The sequence below is a fragment of the Gekko japonicus genome, unplaced genomic scaffold (assembly GCF_001447785.1).
Source record: "Gekko japonicus isolate JY-2015 unplaced genomic scaffold, Gekko_japonicus_V1.1 scaffold525, whole genome shotgun sequence".
NCBI classification, from domain to species: domain Eukaryota; kingdom Metazoa; phylum Chordata; class Lepidosauria; order Squamata; family Gekkonidae; genus Gekko; species Gekko japonicus.
The window spans coordinates 412374-427968 of NW_015163620.1; the positions used below are offsets into that span (position 1 = coordinate 412374).

At 43.2% G+C, this 15595-nt stretch overlaps 1 protein-coding gene across 1 annotated transcript in view; it reads left to right on the forward strand.

Annotated features, from left to right (window-relative positions):
• The window catches only part of PTPRQ (protein tyrosine phosphatase, receptor type Q), a 204611-nt gene that overhangs the window by 108099 nt on the left and 80917 nt on the right, over nucleotides 1-15595 (forward strand). The window contains exons 38-39 of the mRNA XM_015407447.1: nucleotides 936-1077; nucleotides 6219-6491. Coding sequence (XP_015262933.1) covers nucleotides 936-1077; nucleotides 6219-6491 — 415 coding nt within the window. The remainder of the gene's footprint in view (nucleotides 1-935; nucleotides 1078-6218; nucleotides 6492-15595) is intronic.

Consider the following 15595-nt stretch of genomic DNA (forward strand, 5'->3'; position numbering starts at 1 on the left):
TAAGACCTTCTTTAGGACAGCTGATGGATATTCTTGGCAATATTCTTTAGGATTCAACAGGGCAAGATTAACAGTGTGAATTGGTGTTTTGATAATCCCTTCCCCAAAACCAAGGCAGTACACTAGATCCCAGAAGACAGTATGAACTTGTGAAGTTTGTTGATGTCTACTGAAATTGGGTCCTTCCTCCTAACTTCATCACTCAATTTACATTTCTTACCAAAGGGAGATGGGACATTTTTATGTATCATAAAAGCAGCTGCCTGATCAGCAGCCCCTAATGCTGTCCTGCAGGCCTCTCAGCATCATGGGAAATGTAGTTCTCTTGTGCTAAGAAGTATCACTACTGAGCAGGCTGTGGCCTTCATAGCAAAGTCTGCGCATTTCTGCCTGCCCCTGTACAGGTTTGTAATGGTAGTGGTCTATTTTTTCTTCTGAATTTAGTGCTCTGGCTGGGTTTTTAATAGTTTTCCTAACTTTTTATGTTTTTAATACTATTTTATTTTGTTTTACTTTGTAAGATTTCTCAAGCAGGTTGTCTGGAGAGGTGGCATAGAAATTTTCTAAATACATAAATCAGATGTTTTACATTATGAAAGACAGTTTGATCAATGGCCTCTAGGCTTTGACATGCATCAAGGCATCATCGGTGTGGGCCACAGCCTAGGGATAATTGAGCAAGACTAGTCCTGAACATATTAGACTGCTGTCAGAAATTATAGTAAGCCCCTGATCTGATCCCTTGTGCCACTTGATGAACCATTTTTGAAATTAGGGGGACTTTTATATGGTATGTGGAAGAGCTATTCTAAGAAAAGGTTTTTTAAAAATGTCCTGGAGTAGCTCAAAACTCTTGTGGGAAACTAATGTTTCCAGACTTCTATAGAAAATCTTGCAAAATAACAGTTGTACAGTAATTGTTTTCTCCATCTAAGAATGTTTCAGGTTCCCATACTGAAGCTAATATTGTTGGACTAGAACCATTCAGCACCTACTTCATCAGTGTATCTGCATTCACAAGATTTGGAAATGGCAATCAATTCAGTAATGTTGTTCAATTTACAACAAAGGAATCAGGTTAGATCTATTAAAATGCAGTGCTGGATGCATTTTCTTTGCTTTCATAGCGGAATTAAATTATTTTTACCTTCTCTGGATGTGATATAATGTAAAGCAATGTAATAATAATCATCTCTTTATTCAGCAAGCATTTTTATATGTGACATTGACATTTCTTATTTGGTCTTAACAGAGAGGACGTAATGGGACAAAATCCTTGCTTTCAAATTATCTGAGTTCAGATACTGGCTGTTTAAATGTACATGATGATCAGACATACAGAAGTGGATCCACTTCATCATTGATCTTCCGTGCAGTCCCACCTGGGGTCTGTATGTGAGCAGGCCTGCCATCAGAGAGGTTTACAGCTAAATGCCTCTAAGGGGTGCTTCATGCTGGAGCTAGAGTCTTAGTTCCCACCCAGGGACCACATGTTCCCACACTGCTGTGCCCCCACCTTCAGTTCCTCTTTTGCCATCAAAGGAGTAGGTTATTGGTTTGTTAGTCTCTGGAGTTTCAGATTGGTGAGGAATTATTGTTCGAAAGATTATTGGAATGATTGTTTGAAATATGGCTCAGAAGGCGCTTTTCAAGAAGTGTACCCATTGTAGGGTGAAAATTATCCAGTTGGATGAACATGATTTATGTCTGCTCTGTCTGGGTGAAGGACATAACATCCCCACTTGTAAGATGTGCCAACGGTTTATCCACAAAGCTAGAGGGAATAGATCTTCCGAATTAAAGGCAGCATTGTGGGAGAAAGCACTTAATAGCCTCACACCCTGCATCCATATCAGCTCCAGAAAAACCAGCATTGGGTTTGACACAATCAACTCTAGGTCTCAATGTGTTTGTTCAAATTTGTGCTCTCCTGGGATCCAGTGCGCATTGTCTGAGCCTCCAGCCAAGAAGGCTAAGACCAAATTGAAGAACAAAGAAAAACAAAAGACTGGGTCCCAACAATGGGCCATAATCTGAATGCCGGAGCCAATCCCAACCTAACAGGAAATGCCAAGGATGCTGTCCCCGAATCCAAGATCAGCCCCTGTGTCAATCTTAGAAGGGGAAATAGAAGGGGAACCACCAGAACAGGTTCCACATAACATCAAAACTAAACAGTTGTTGACTATTCCTTGGTCACAATCCCAACCACCTATGAGATGCCCTTCCAATCCATACATGATGGATATCTGGGGGAATGGGACAACCTTAATTGGCCTAGGGATCAGAATCTATATGTCTATTCACATCAGACTCATTCGTACCCACCTTCAGCTACAGTGTCCTGCAGGCCACCTTCTTCCATACTTCTCTCATACTGAGTAGGAGGGAAGAGACAGCCCCTGATTCTGATGGATCTGCATTGAATCTAAGCCCTGATGAGACAGTAGAGGAACTGTAAGCAGCATCCCCAATGGAGGACATTCGCATGTATAGCGAACAAATGATTTAAAGGGCACAGTCCTTAGAGATTGAGATCATCACCTTGGAACATAAGCCAAGGGACAAGATCTTAAGTCATTTGTATTCCAATTCCCCAGGTAATTTTGGAGGGGTTGGAAGATCTCACACAGGAAGTCTGGCAAAAACCAGCATCACTGCAACCTACTTCTAGGAGGGTTGAGCACTTTTACAGAATTAAAAAGGAAACTCTCAATTACCTTACAAGAAATCCTCCACTTTTGTCATTAGTAACAGAGGAGATGCAGCATAAGAGCCACCAAGCCTACCATTCTGTGCCAACTGACAGAGAGGGATGGAAACTAGACATCTTGGGATAACAATTATGCTCCTCATTTGCACTGGGATTTAAGATCGCCAATTACGAAACTGTTATGGCTGGCTACCAATTATTCCTATGGTAATGAATGCTATCCTTGGAACTACTGCCAGAAGAGAAGAGGCCCCTTGCCAAGGTGTTACAAGCCAAGGCCATCAAGCTGTCAAAACAGTAGATAAATGCTGGCAAACATTCTGCGGATGTTGCAACTATGGCAAGTGCTATAGTCCTCAGCTGTCACACCTGGTTAAGGTCCACAGCACTATCAGCAGAGTCCAAACAAAAAGTAGAGGACTTCCCTTTTGAAGGTTCCACTTTGTTTTCCATTAAGACGGACAAGGCACTGTCCCTAATAAAGAAAAATAAATGAACAGCAAAGTCCTTAGGGGTGTCTCAACCTTCCATGACCCAGTACAAGCAGAGACCCTTTACACAGCAGCTCTGGCACACGTATCAGAGGGATTACCAATATTCCAACCCAGTAGCCTGTGTCTAAGTCATTTGTGCCACAGCAAAGCTAACAGAAATGCAAGGCTTCCAGCCAACCTAGGCTGATGACCGAATTACCTCTGCCCAGAGAGGTCCCACAATCACAGAAACCATTTTTCTGACTAGGACGGGTCCATACGTCTGTCAAATTCCGCAACAGACTGGCACAGTTTTATGCTGCCTGGGAACCCATCACCTCTAATGAGTGGGTATTAGCTATAGTTAGTCTAGCTTATAGACTAGAGTTCAAGGAAGTACCCCATGTTCTCCCATTTTGGGAGTATCTAAGCAGGTAGTACCTGGCCTATTGCAGGCACTAAGTGCTTTGATTGAAAAGTGTGCCATTGAGGAGCTGTCAGAGCCTCTGGCAACAGAGGGGTTTTTCTCCAGAATGTTTCTGGTTGGTAAAAAAGATGGAAGAACAGGGGCTATCATAGATTTGAGAGAACTGAATGTTTCTTTATTGTTTCCAAATTTTGCATGGCATCTATTCCCTTGATTTTGAAATTATTAAAATTAAACTGTTGGTTCATTGTTTTTGATTTAAAGGATGCTTATTTTCATATTTCTGTTCCTCAGCAATACCACAAATGCTTCTCATGTGGGAGGCATGTGTTTCAATACGCAGCACCCAGGGTCATGGCACCCAGGGTATTCTATAAATGTTTGTCCCCAGTAGTAGCCTATATACAGCTACAAGGTTGCTATATTTTTCCCTGTTTGGATGAGTGGCTAGTGGTTGCTGACTCCAAAGACCAGGTAATGAGACATTGTTCTTTAGTTTTGGAGACTTACCAAAGACTAGGGCTTCTGGTCAATTGGGAAAAATCTCAGTCCTGTCTCAAAGGGTCCAATTTATAGGAGCTATGTTGAATTCGATAGAGCTTATGAAGCCCTTGCCCCCTTTAGGGATCCTTTCTGTGAAAGTCTGTTTCTTGGTGGTGGTCACATCAGCCAGAAGGGAAAGCAAACTTGCAGCCCTACAGGTGGAACCCCCATTTTAAAAAATCTTTCCTGAGACGGTAGTACTTCGACACAGTCTCAGGTTCTTCCCTGAAGTGGTCTCCAAGTTCCATTTATCTCAAGAGATTATTTTACCAGTATTTTTCCCCATGCCAAGTTTGGAGAATTTATTTTATTTATTTTAATTTATTTTTGAGATTTTTAATCTGCCCTCCCCAAAGCGGGCTCAGGGTGGATCACAAAAGCCAAGTCCAAAATTCATTATAATAAAATCGCATTAAAAACAGTTAAAACACTAGCAATAAAATTCATATTGGTAGCAAGAATTTCATATCTGTTAGAGCCACAGGTGGAATCAGAGGACCCTTTCAGCAGATTGGGAGCCAGATTGAGAGCAGGGAGGCCAACTTTAATGGACGCCTGCGCCTCAACCAAAGGATAAACATTTCCCGCATTCCTTAGATGTTAGAAGGGCACTGTTGTTTTACCTTAGAAGCACCAAGGAGTTTCGTAAGGATAAAACATTATTTGTATGTTTTGTGGGACTTAATAAAGGGAAGAAGGTTTCTTCTCAGACACTGCCCAGATGGATTGCCTCTACCATAAGACAATGTTATAAATGAGCAGACATTCCATGTTCCCTAGTTTAATGCACGTTCTACTAGAGCTGTAGCTTCCTCTGCAGCCGTCTCCAATGGTATGCCTTTGATAGAGATTTGCCAAGCTGCTATTTAGTCGTCTACAGACACCATCATATGCCACTATGCCTTGGATCTGCAAGTGAGACAAGAGGCCCAAGTGGGGGAAGGCCGTACTTCAGTCTATGTTTAAGTGAGGTGAGCATGCCCCACCCCCTGTGGAACAGCTTGCTAGAATCCCTATGTGGGACTGCACAGAAGATGGATGATGAAAACAGGGTAGCACTTATGTGTAACTGGTGTTCATCGAGTGTCTTCTATGCAGGCACACATACCCCCCATCCTGCCCCACTGTATGTTCTTGCTTCGGTGGTGCTAGAGGTACTGAGGGTGAGGGCACTATGACTTGGGAGCACATGGTCCCTGGGTGGGAATTAAGATTCTAACTCCAGCACGCATTGCCCCCTGGAGGCTTTTAGCTGTAAACCTCACCGATGGCAGGCCTGCTTATGTGCAGTCCCCAGGTGTGCCTGCACAGAAGATACTCAATAAACAGCAGTTACACGTAAGTGCAACCCTGTTTTCCTTGATGACTTGAATTTATTTCCAACAGTGGGAAATACAACTCACCCCTGTGCTCTATTGCAATGCTAGAGGAGACTTTGGTGCCATGTTTCTGTGCCTGAAAGCAAGATTCCCTGAGGTGGGGCAGCAGCTGGGATTGGTTCTATCACTATAACTTCAGCATAATGATACTTTGGAAGAATATAGGAAGCTAAGGTTAAAACAGCTAATAAAGCTTTTAAAAGGAAAACAGAACTTTTTCTTTTGCTTCACTTCCCTGGTTTAGGACATTTTTTAAACTGTTGCAATGTAAGGCTCTGCTTTTGCAGCAATATACAATAAAGCTGACTCTCTGTCTTAAATGCTTTATAGCACCAGAACTTGGTGAATCGAAGGCTCCTTTACTTGACAGTAGATTCCAAAGTATAGTCTCATGTATCTAGAGACATTCTTACTACACTCACACTGCTAAATCCCATTTTGCACAAAATTTATCAAAGCTTCTAATTGATTTGAGGAGGACATTGTTGCAAGCAAGTTTGGAATTGCTGAATGCAAACCCAAGGACTTAACAACATTACTCATGAGCTCTTGTGGTGTTAGTAGCAAAGGTTGGAATGTTCACTCTTGAAACATTATTGTATTCATCCTGAAATATACTTTAATGCAGTTGCCCTTTTAGTTTTGTAGGAATGTTAACCTCTGTTGCATGCTTTTCTTTGAAGCTCCAGATACTGTCCAGAATATCCAGTGTACTGCAACCAGTTGGCAGTCAGTCTTAGCCTACTGGGACCCTCCTTTGAAGACAAATGGGATTATTACCCATTACATCATAACGTTTGGAAGGAATTCAACAATCTTGTCTTCTGATAATGAAACAGTGCATACTTTCAGAGACTTGTTATCAAATACCTCTTACCAGTTTCAAATAAAGGCTGCAACAGCTGCGGGAGAAGGAAAAGAACAACTATGCAATACAAGCACATTTCCTGAAACAGGTAATAATAATTCTTGGAATTAAAATGCATTTGCTGAGTTTAATCATTTTTCTCCCCTATTCATGTTTACTTTGCAACCTAGTCCTTGTATTTTTATTAAGTATTGAGAAAATATTATATGAATGCCTAAACTGAGAACTCCGATGTTATTATCAGTGGTAAGGAGAAGGCCATGTAATGAAGATAACTTACATTTCTGCTGTGTAATTCTGAGTTCCAATTTTATTGAAATTTACTAGGAAATTAGAATTCTGTAGAAATCACTGGGACATACCTCAAAGTAAACATGTTCAGGAGGTATCCAGAAGTATTTGTTGCAAGAAAATGGTTAGGATTAGGTTAATGTTTCTTAGCTGTGTTTACATGAATTGTTTTCCGTTGAGCAGTAGCTGCTTGAAACTGGAGACTCATGGTTAGGAATGGAAACAGTTTTATCGTTGTTCTCAGCTACTTATTTACGGTGGTCTATGTTAGTCACAGACACATAGCTATCACTGAGTCAGTGCCAAAGCATTTATTTTTGACACCAAGTAGAATCAAATTAGGTGCACTGACTCATTTCAAAGACTCTGAACCACAGGTTTTGAATGATTACTTGATTGTTGGGTTTATCACAATTGAATTCAGCTTCTCATGAAAAGAAAGATTTATTAGTTGCAATAGTGAAGCACTTATAACAGGGGTCCCCAACCTTTTGGATCCTGTGGTCTCCTTTGGAATTCTGACAAAAGGGTGGTGGGAACAATCACAAAATGGCTGCCATAAGAGCTGAAGTCAACCATGAAATGTCAGTGAGTGAGATTATGCATAACTCAAGTAGCAATTCTTCAACATTTCAGACAGAAGTTCTGCTTAATAGGATACCTTTTAAATAGAATATATTCTTTTAAAATATTTTCCTGCATACACAGCTTACTTTCAGTCATGCAGTGAAGATCTGCCGCTGAAGGTTTTTTTTTAATCTGCATAGCCAATCAAATCTCCAATAGCCAATTAGAAGCTATGCTGGGCAAAAGGCACCTTGCCCTCTTTCTAAAAACACTTGGCAGGCACCAGGAAAGGTGTTGGAAGGCACCATGGCACCCACAGGCACAAGGGTGATCTTGCAACCAATAAAGAAGAAATGTACAAAACATTTCTGCATTAAATGTGTTCCCCTTTTAGAACTATAGCCCTTACTGGAAGTGCATAGCCACAAACAGGTGAGTAAAAAGGACATAGATATAAGAACTTTCTAGATTCTTGAACTACAAGAATGCATGAACTTTGTTAAGGTTAGCAATTTGGTCATTCCTATTCAGTCTCAGCCATTGGGAGTGAATGGGGTATACTGCAACCTCCAATAAGTGCTGTGAAACACATTGCCCAAAGGATGCCCCCTATGGGCTATAACAATGCAGTGGACAGGACATACTGTTACTGTAGAAGGGGAGCTTACAAGTATGGGCTAAGCTGTGCCTCTTGTTTAAAATAATTCTGAAAACTATCGCTATTATTAACCCAGGACTCCCCCTAAAGTAGCTGGTTTGTAGCATGGAGGTGCTCCTGGACCCGAGCCTCCTACTAGATAAACAGCTATTAGTGGTGGCCAGGGGTGCCTTTCAACAGCCTTAGCTGGTGAGCCAGCTGCAGCCCTTCCTGGGCAGAAAAATCTTGCCACTGTGGTGCATGCCCTGAAACATTTAGATTAGAATATTACAATGTGTTCTATGTGGGGCTGCTCTTGAAAACCATCTAGAAGGTAGAGCAGATACAGAATGCTGCAGCCAGAGTGCTGACAGGGTCATAGGGTAGGTAGGTCATAAGGACTATAGAATTCCAGGCTTGTTCCACCTCCACTGGCTTCCAATTTACTTCTGGGCTCAGTTCAATGTGCTGGTATGGACATTTAAAGCCCTGTACAGCCTGGGACCAGCATACCTTAAAGACCGCCTTCTCCCATATGAAACTACATGCTCACTCCAGTCATCCTCAGAGGCACTGCTTCACTTGCCAGCACTGAGGCAAGATAGGTGGCAACCCAAGAAAGGGTCAAAACTTTGGAACTCCCCCCTCAGGGAGATTCATCTGTCTCTCTCTTTCAGTGTCTTTTGCCAGTAAGTGAAGATTTTCGTTTCATATGGAATACCCCCAGTAACATTTTTTTGGCTTTCCTTCTAGTGTTGTTTGTGTATTTTTAATTGAATTTTACATTTTAACTGTATTTTTAATCATTTAATGTTTTAATGTTTTTTATGTTTGCCACCTTGTGGACCCTGTTTGGGTGGAAAGGCAGCATAAAATGCTTTTAAAAAACAAATAATAAAATATAATTAAGGCAGACTAAAACTTACACTTTTTCTATGAAGAACTTTTCTAAAGAATTTTCAAGAAATAATATATGAATTATAGTTACATTCTTGTTGTAAGAGGAGAATGTTATCTGGATAGATGAATCTATACTCAGTCTGAAAGTGTTTTATGAATGTGAACTTCATTAACTTAAAAATCAGTATAACAGTGATCTTTGAGTCATGATAGCGGAGTCACATTTTTAAATTCAGATACCTGCAGGATTACACCAGGAACCAGTGAAACTAACAAAAATCTATGCTTAAAAAGAGATGAGGGATTCTGGTCATTCTGGAAGAATGTGTAGCTGATTGCTTGCATCATAGTTATTTCTATCCTATTTGCATCTGTAACCTAATATATATCTGTCTTGAAGTTGTCTAGTCTGACATACATAGATTATCAAAGATGTAATACCACCAAAGGTCAGTATTAGTTCACTTTGATATCACGCCTTTAAACAAACTTCAAATTAGTTTATGATTACAATAAATTAAAAGTAAATATAATGTACATGAGGTACAGGAGATATAAACTTTATAAAGATGATGTCAGATGCTGAATGGCAATAGCATGCCTTAGTGGATTAGGTGTGATATGCAGAGGGGTAGTAGGCATGGAGATATCAGCATTAGCAACCTAGGTCTCAATTTGGTCCAGGAGGATTCAGTTCAGGAAGATGAAAAGAATAAATGGAAATAAGTCTAAAGAAGTGAGCAGTGACTCACAAAAGTTCATACCCTACCACAAATTTTGTTAGTCTTTAAGGTGCTACTGAACTCTTACTCTTTCTACTGTTATTAGAAACCACAGCATTAAAAAAACAGTGGGGGGTCATTTTAACCTTCCAGGACATTCAGTTGCTGACCTAAGAATAGCAGTTCTCTTACAAAGGAATTTCAAAGGGAGATTAGAAAGAGATTGCTGAATTGCAGCTGATAATGAAGCTCAAGACAATGCATCCTCCTGGACTGAATTGAGACCTAGGTTTCTTCTCTCATTACCAATGCTAACTGTTATCATTTGGCGTCTGAAATCACTTCACTCTTCAAGATAACAAGAACAGATGGACTCACATTCTAGTTGTATTTGAAGAAGTGAGCAGGGACTCATGAAAGCTCATGCATGAAAGCTCATGCCTATTGTTAGTCGTTAAGATGCTACTGGACTCTTGCTCCCTTCCATTAATAAAGATTACAAGCTGTGCTGTTAGATTTCTCTCCCCCCATTTGCTAGAACTGGAATGGGAGATCTATACAATTGAAATAATATGTTGATTTCACACTGAGCAAAATTCACTCAGTGCTAGTGATGATAATGAGACAGTTAAAAAGCAAAGGGGGGTTAATGTGAAGCAAGGCAGCCAGTGAGATGGGAGGGGAGAAGGGGAGATGATGTGTTGAACTGGAGTATATGGAACCACAAATGCATTGAACAATGGAATTCAATCCAAGTGTTGTAATTCCTAATCAGGGTCTTTTTGAAAGAAAATAAAATCCAAGATAAGCACAGAGAAATCTAATCTAAAAAAACCAACTTTTCAGAATAAGCCAAAATAGTTTATTTATTTTATTATTATTTTTTAATTTATCCTTCGGCTTGATATACCGCCCTAACCCCCGTAGGGGTCTCTGGGCGGTTTACAGTTCTTGGGTGCTAATCACCTATATCGACCCTAACTACGGCCACACATTGGTACAGGGGGGGGGGAATTCCCTACCGACACCCTGGTGAAAGCATTCCTCGGCTCGGCTCCTTCTGGCTGCACGATGTCTGGTGCTCAAGCAGATGGGGGGTGGGGGGGTAGGGAATGCTGGCGACGTCGTCCTCGGCCCGACCATGTCCTTTCCGGCTCCGCGCGCCTCTGGATGATGTTGCTCAGCCTCCGTCGACGGCAGCCGCCTTGTTCTTTCACTGCTGGCCACCAGGGATCAGCCAGGCTCTGCTCGCCGCCGCTTGCCACCTCTCAGCGTTGCGCCGCCTCCTCCAATCGCCACCGCCATTGCTCCGCTGCCGCCGCTGTTCTCGCCGTTGCTATCGCCGCCATTGCTGCCAGTGCCGCTGCTTCTCCACACACCTCCATAGACGGAGGAGGGTGCCCCCCACCCTACTAAGGGTGGGTACCCATTTATCTACTCGCCGATAGTTACTTGGCTTTCGAACCGCTGGGTGGGCGGGAGCTAGGACTAAGGGTCGAAAGCTCACCTCGACCACGGTGGGACTCGAACAGGTGCTCGAGGAGATGTTAAATGCAGGTGTTATACTCCCTGCGCCACCGCTCCTTTTAATTCCTTTATCCCAGGTGCATCTCTTTCCCGTCCCCCGTCCCCTTTTTAACGTGTGTGTGTTTGATCAGGTCTCAAAGTAAACAGCAGAGCAGGGCAATCTTAATGTAAATTGTGCTTGTCAGAAAAATCCCCCCCCCCTCTCTCTCTCTCTCTCTGAAGAAGAAGTGTGTATGCACACAAAAGCTTATACCGGGAATAAAACTTTGTTGGTCTTAAAGGTGTCATGGGACTTCATCTCTCTCTCTCTCTCCCCTCTCCCTCCCTTCCTTCCTCCCCAGAGGAGGAGGGGAAGGGAGGCTTGCCTTTCTTTCTCTCCCCTACAAAGCAGGAGAGAGCTGGGCAAAAGCAAGCTGTGATGCAGGAAGCAGGAGAGAGCCACTGCTCATTCGCCAGACATGAGCCCTACAGAGGCCAGTTCCAGCCTGTGGGCCACATGTTTTTTTATTATTGTATAATACTTTTTATTAGGTTTTTATGTCTAAATACATATTAAAAGCTAACAACAAAGCTTCAAAAAGATTTGTAACAATAGTAAAAACAAGTAAGCAACAGTTTCCCCCCATTCTCCCTCCTCTTCTCCCTCCTCTGTCCCTAGCTGACTCTGGTTTCTACTGAGAAGTGGCTAAGCTACAATCGATCCATGCTCAAGATCTTAAGGGAACAGATCTTTAATAAATACATATGAAGCCTCATAAAACACAAATAATTTGCAGCAATCAGAAGACAGATCACTAGAAGCAGAACACTAGGCAAAACAACTGAAATGCTATGCTAGCTAATTCTGTACTTACATCTGTGCCTTGATGCAGAACCGCAATCCAGATTGGCAGTTTTATCAATTCTCCAGCAGCCTGGGAGGATATTTGTTTTGTTGTTGTTCAGTCGCACAGTCAAGTCCGACTTTTCGCAACCCCATGGACCAGATCACACCAGGCCTTCCGGTCTTCTGCCCAATCAAATTTGGGATGGGCAGGCTCAAAGTTTTCCTCCAAGCTTGCACAAAGCCAAATCTCTTCAGAAAGTTTGGATAAGGATTTAGCAGTGCAGGACAAGAAATTAATACGTAACCATCTTCACTCTCTTTTGACAGTTGAGCCAAATGGCTGAATATGGGAATATGAGTCTCAACGTCTGTTCTGCTCCCAGCCCATCTGTAACCTTAAACTTGTATCCTTCCCCTCCTGGATGGACTTTAGGATTTTTAATTGCCCCTTTCCAATTCCTTGGAGCCCCAAATCACACTAAAACAACTCAAATGTAAGGAAGATACCTTCCATCCACTGCCTCAAATTCCATGCCCATGGAGCTGTTGGTGAATGTTTACAATGAGTTTTAAAATTATCGTGAGAGGGATTGGCATGATGTGGTCCATTGCTTTAAAATTATCAAACCTAGGCATTCACCACCCTTACCTGGATAGTCCAGGCAAGCCCGATCTCGTCAGATTTCAAAAGCTAAGCAGGGCTGACCCTGGCAGGTATTTGGATGGGATACCTCCAAAGAATACCAGGGTTGGGAGGCAGAGGCAAACTATCAAGCCACTTTACTCTGAATGTCCTTCATGCCCCAGTAGGAGTTGCCAGAGGTCACCATGACTTCCAGGCACAGGCACAAACACAAACAGAATTTTTTTAAAAAAACTAGGCAGTCACACAAACATAATAAAGGATCTATGACTAAGTGTTGAGGGAACACTACAAGGTTCTAAAGAATATTGACATTTGGATAAAATGAAGACAAGAATAGAGTTTATAAAAAAAAACTCACAGGGGGAATCCCATCTCCGCCTCCACACTTTCTCATCAGGACTCTTGTGGCTTTGGGTTCCCCTGCAACTGCCAGGCCCACCACCTCCTCCCTGCTCTCACCAATTTGCTGAGGCTTCCTTCCTCCCTTCTCACTCTTGGCAGCTTGCCTGCAGCTGCTCCAGTGGGCTCACCAAGGCTTCCTTCCCCCTGGTCCCTGCAACATTGTCTGGGAGCCGCTCAAGTGTAGGCCTGCGATACTTGTGGGGAGGATTCCCTCCCCCCCAGTACAACTCATGGGCTTTGCCATGCTGCGCAGCCACCATTGCTGGTTGCAGTGGGGCTCTCAGGCTATGCAGCTGCCGCTCGGCCCAGTGCAACTCATGGGTTGTTGGTGATGGCGTGCTGCTCCCCTGTGCCACCAATGAATATTGAAGCAGAGAATGCTACTTTACTCCCCCCATATAGTTTTTTTAAAGATTTAAGATTTTTCTGCAAACCTGAGGATTGCCCCAAGTTTGAGAAACCTGTTTAGCCTCCACATGTCCGTGATCCACAGATTTAGCTATCTGCAGATGGGAGGCACAGGTGGCTAATAGTACATAGATTATGTTGTTGTTGTTCAGTCGCACAGTCGAGTCCGACTCTTCGCGACCCCATGGACCAGCTCCCGCCAGGCCCTCCTGTCTTCTGCCGTCCTCTGAAGTTGGCTCAATTTCATGTTCATTGCATTGATGACACTGTCTAACCATCTCATCCTTTGCCGTCCCCGTCAATCTTTCCCAGCATCAGGGTCTTCTCCAGTGAGTGCTCCCTTCTCATTTGGTGGCCAAAGTATTTGAGCTTCAGTTTCATTATCTGGCCTTCCAGGGAACAGTCAAGGTTGATTTCTTTTAGGATTGACTGATTTGATCTTCTTGCAGTCCAAGGGACTCTCAAGAGTCTTCTCCAGCACCATAGTTCAAAAGAATCTATTCTTTGGTGCTCAGCCTTCCTTATAGTCCAACTCTCGCAGCCATACATGACTACTGGGAATACCATTGCTTTGACCATGCAGACTTTTGTTGGCAGGGTGATGTCTCTACTTTTTATCATGCTGTTTAGGTTCGCCATCGCTTTCCTCCCAACGAGCAGGTGTCTTTTAATTTCATGGCTGCTGTCACAGTCTGCGGTGATCGGGGATCCCAGGAACGTGAAGTCTGTCACTACTTCCATGACTTCCCCTTCTATTTGCCAAAGAGTGATGGGGCCGGATGCCATGATCTTAGTTTAGACTTCATTTTGCTTTCAGCCCACTTTTGCTTTTTGAGATTGTATCCCAGTACTGCCTTTTGCACTCTCTTGTTGACTATAAAGGCCACACCATTTTTTCTACGAGATTCCTGGCCACAGTAGTAGATATAATGGTCTTCTGAGTTAAATTCGCCCATTCCTGTCCACTTTAGTTCACTGATTCCTAGGATATCGATGTTCAGTCTTGCCATCTCATTTTTGACCACGTCAGGCTTACCTTGATTCATAGATCTTACATTCCAGGTTCCTATGTAGTATTGTTCTTTGCAGCATTGGACTTTCCTTTCACCATCAGACACATCCACAACTGAGGGTCCTTTCGGCTTTGGCCCAGCCGCTTCACTCTTTCTGGGGTTACTTGTACTTGCCCTCTGCTCTTCCTCAGTAGCATATTGGACACCTTCCGACCTGAGGGGCTCATCTTCCGGCGTCATATCTTTTAGCCTTTTGATACTGTCCGTGGGGTTTTCTTGGCAAAGATACTGGAGTGGGTTGCCATTACCTTCTCCAGGGGATCACACTTGGTCTGAGTTCTCTGCTGTGGCCTTTCCATCCTGGGTGGCCCTTCACGGCATAGCCCACAGCTTCATCGAACCACGCAAGCCCCCTCGCCACGACAAGGCAGTGATCCATGAGGGGGACATAGATTATAGAGATTCATAAAATATCTGAGTTGGATAATTAGCAAATCTCAATTATCCAAAACAATGTGTGTGTGTAAAATGCTGTCAAGTTGCAGCCAATTTATGGCAACCCCAGCATGGGGCTTTCAAAGTAAATGATTAGCAGAGATGGTTTGCCATTGCCTTCCTCTGCAGAGTCTTCCTTGGTGGTCTCCCTTCCAAGTTCCAACCCTGCTTAGCTTCTGAGATCTGACAGGATTAGGCTATACCATGCTGCCTTTTGGTGTAGTGGTTAAGTGCACGGACTCTAATCTGGGAGAAATGGGTTTGATTCCGCACTCCTCCACTTGCACCTGGCTGGATGACGTTGGGCAAGACATAGTTCTGATAAGGGCTGTTCTTGAAAAAGAGCAGTTTCTGTCAAGAGCTCTCTCAGTCCCACCCACCTCACAGGGTGTCTGTTGTGGGGAGAGGGAGGGAAAGAAGTTTGTAAGCCGCTCTGAGACACCTTTGGGTTGTGAAGGGCGGTGTATAAATCCAATCCCCCCCCCTCCTCCTCCTCCTCCTCCTCCTTCTTCTGCCTTCCCCCCCCAAAAAAATATTAACCACTGCTTATCACTGGATAGCCCAGGCTAGCCTGATTTCATCAGATTTCAGCTGCTAAGCAGAGTTGGCCCTGGCTAATATTTGGATAGGAGACCACCAGAGAATACCAGGGTCATGACATGGAAGCAGGCAATGGCAAATGACCTCTGAATGTCTCTTGCCTTGAAACCCCCACAAGGTCACCATAAGTCAGCTGTGACTTGACAGCACTTTCCACC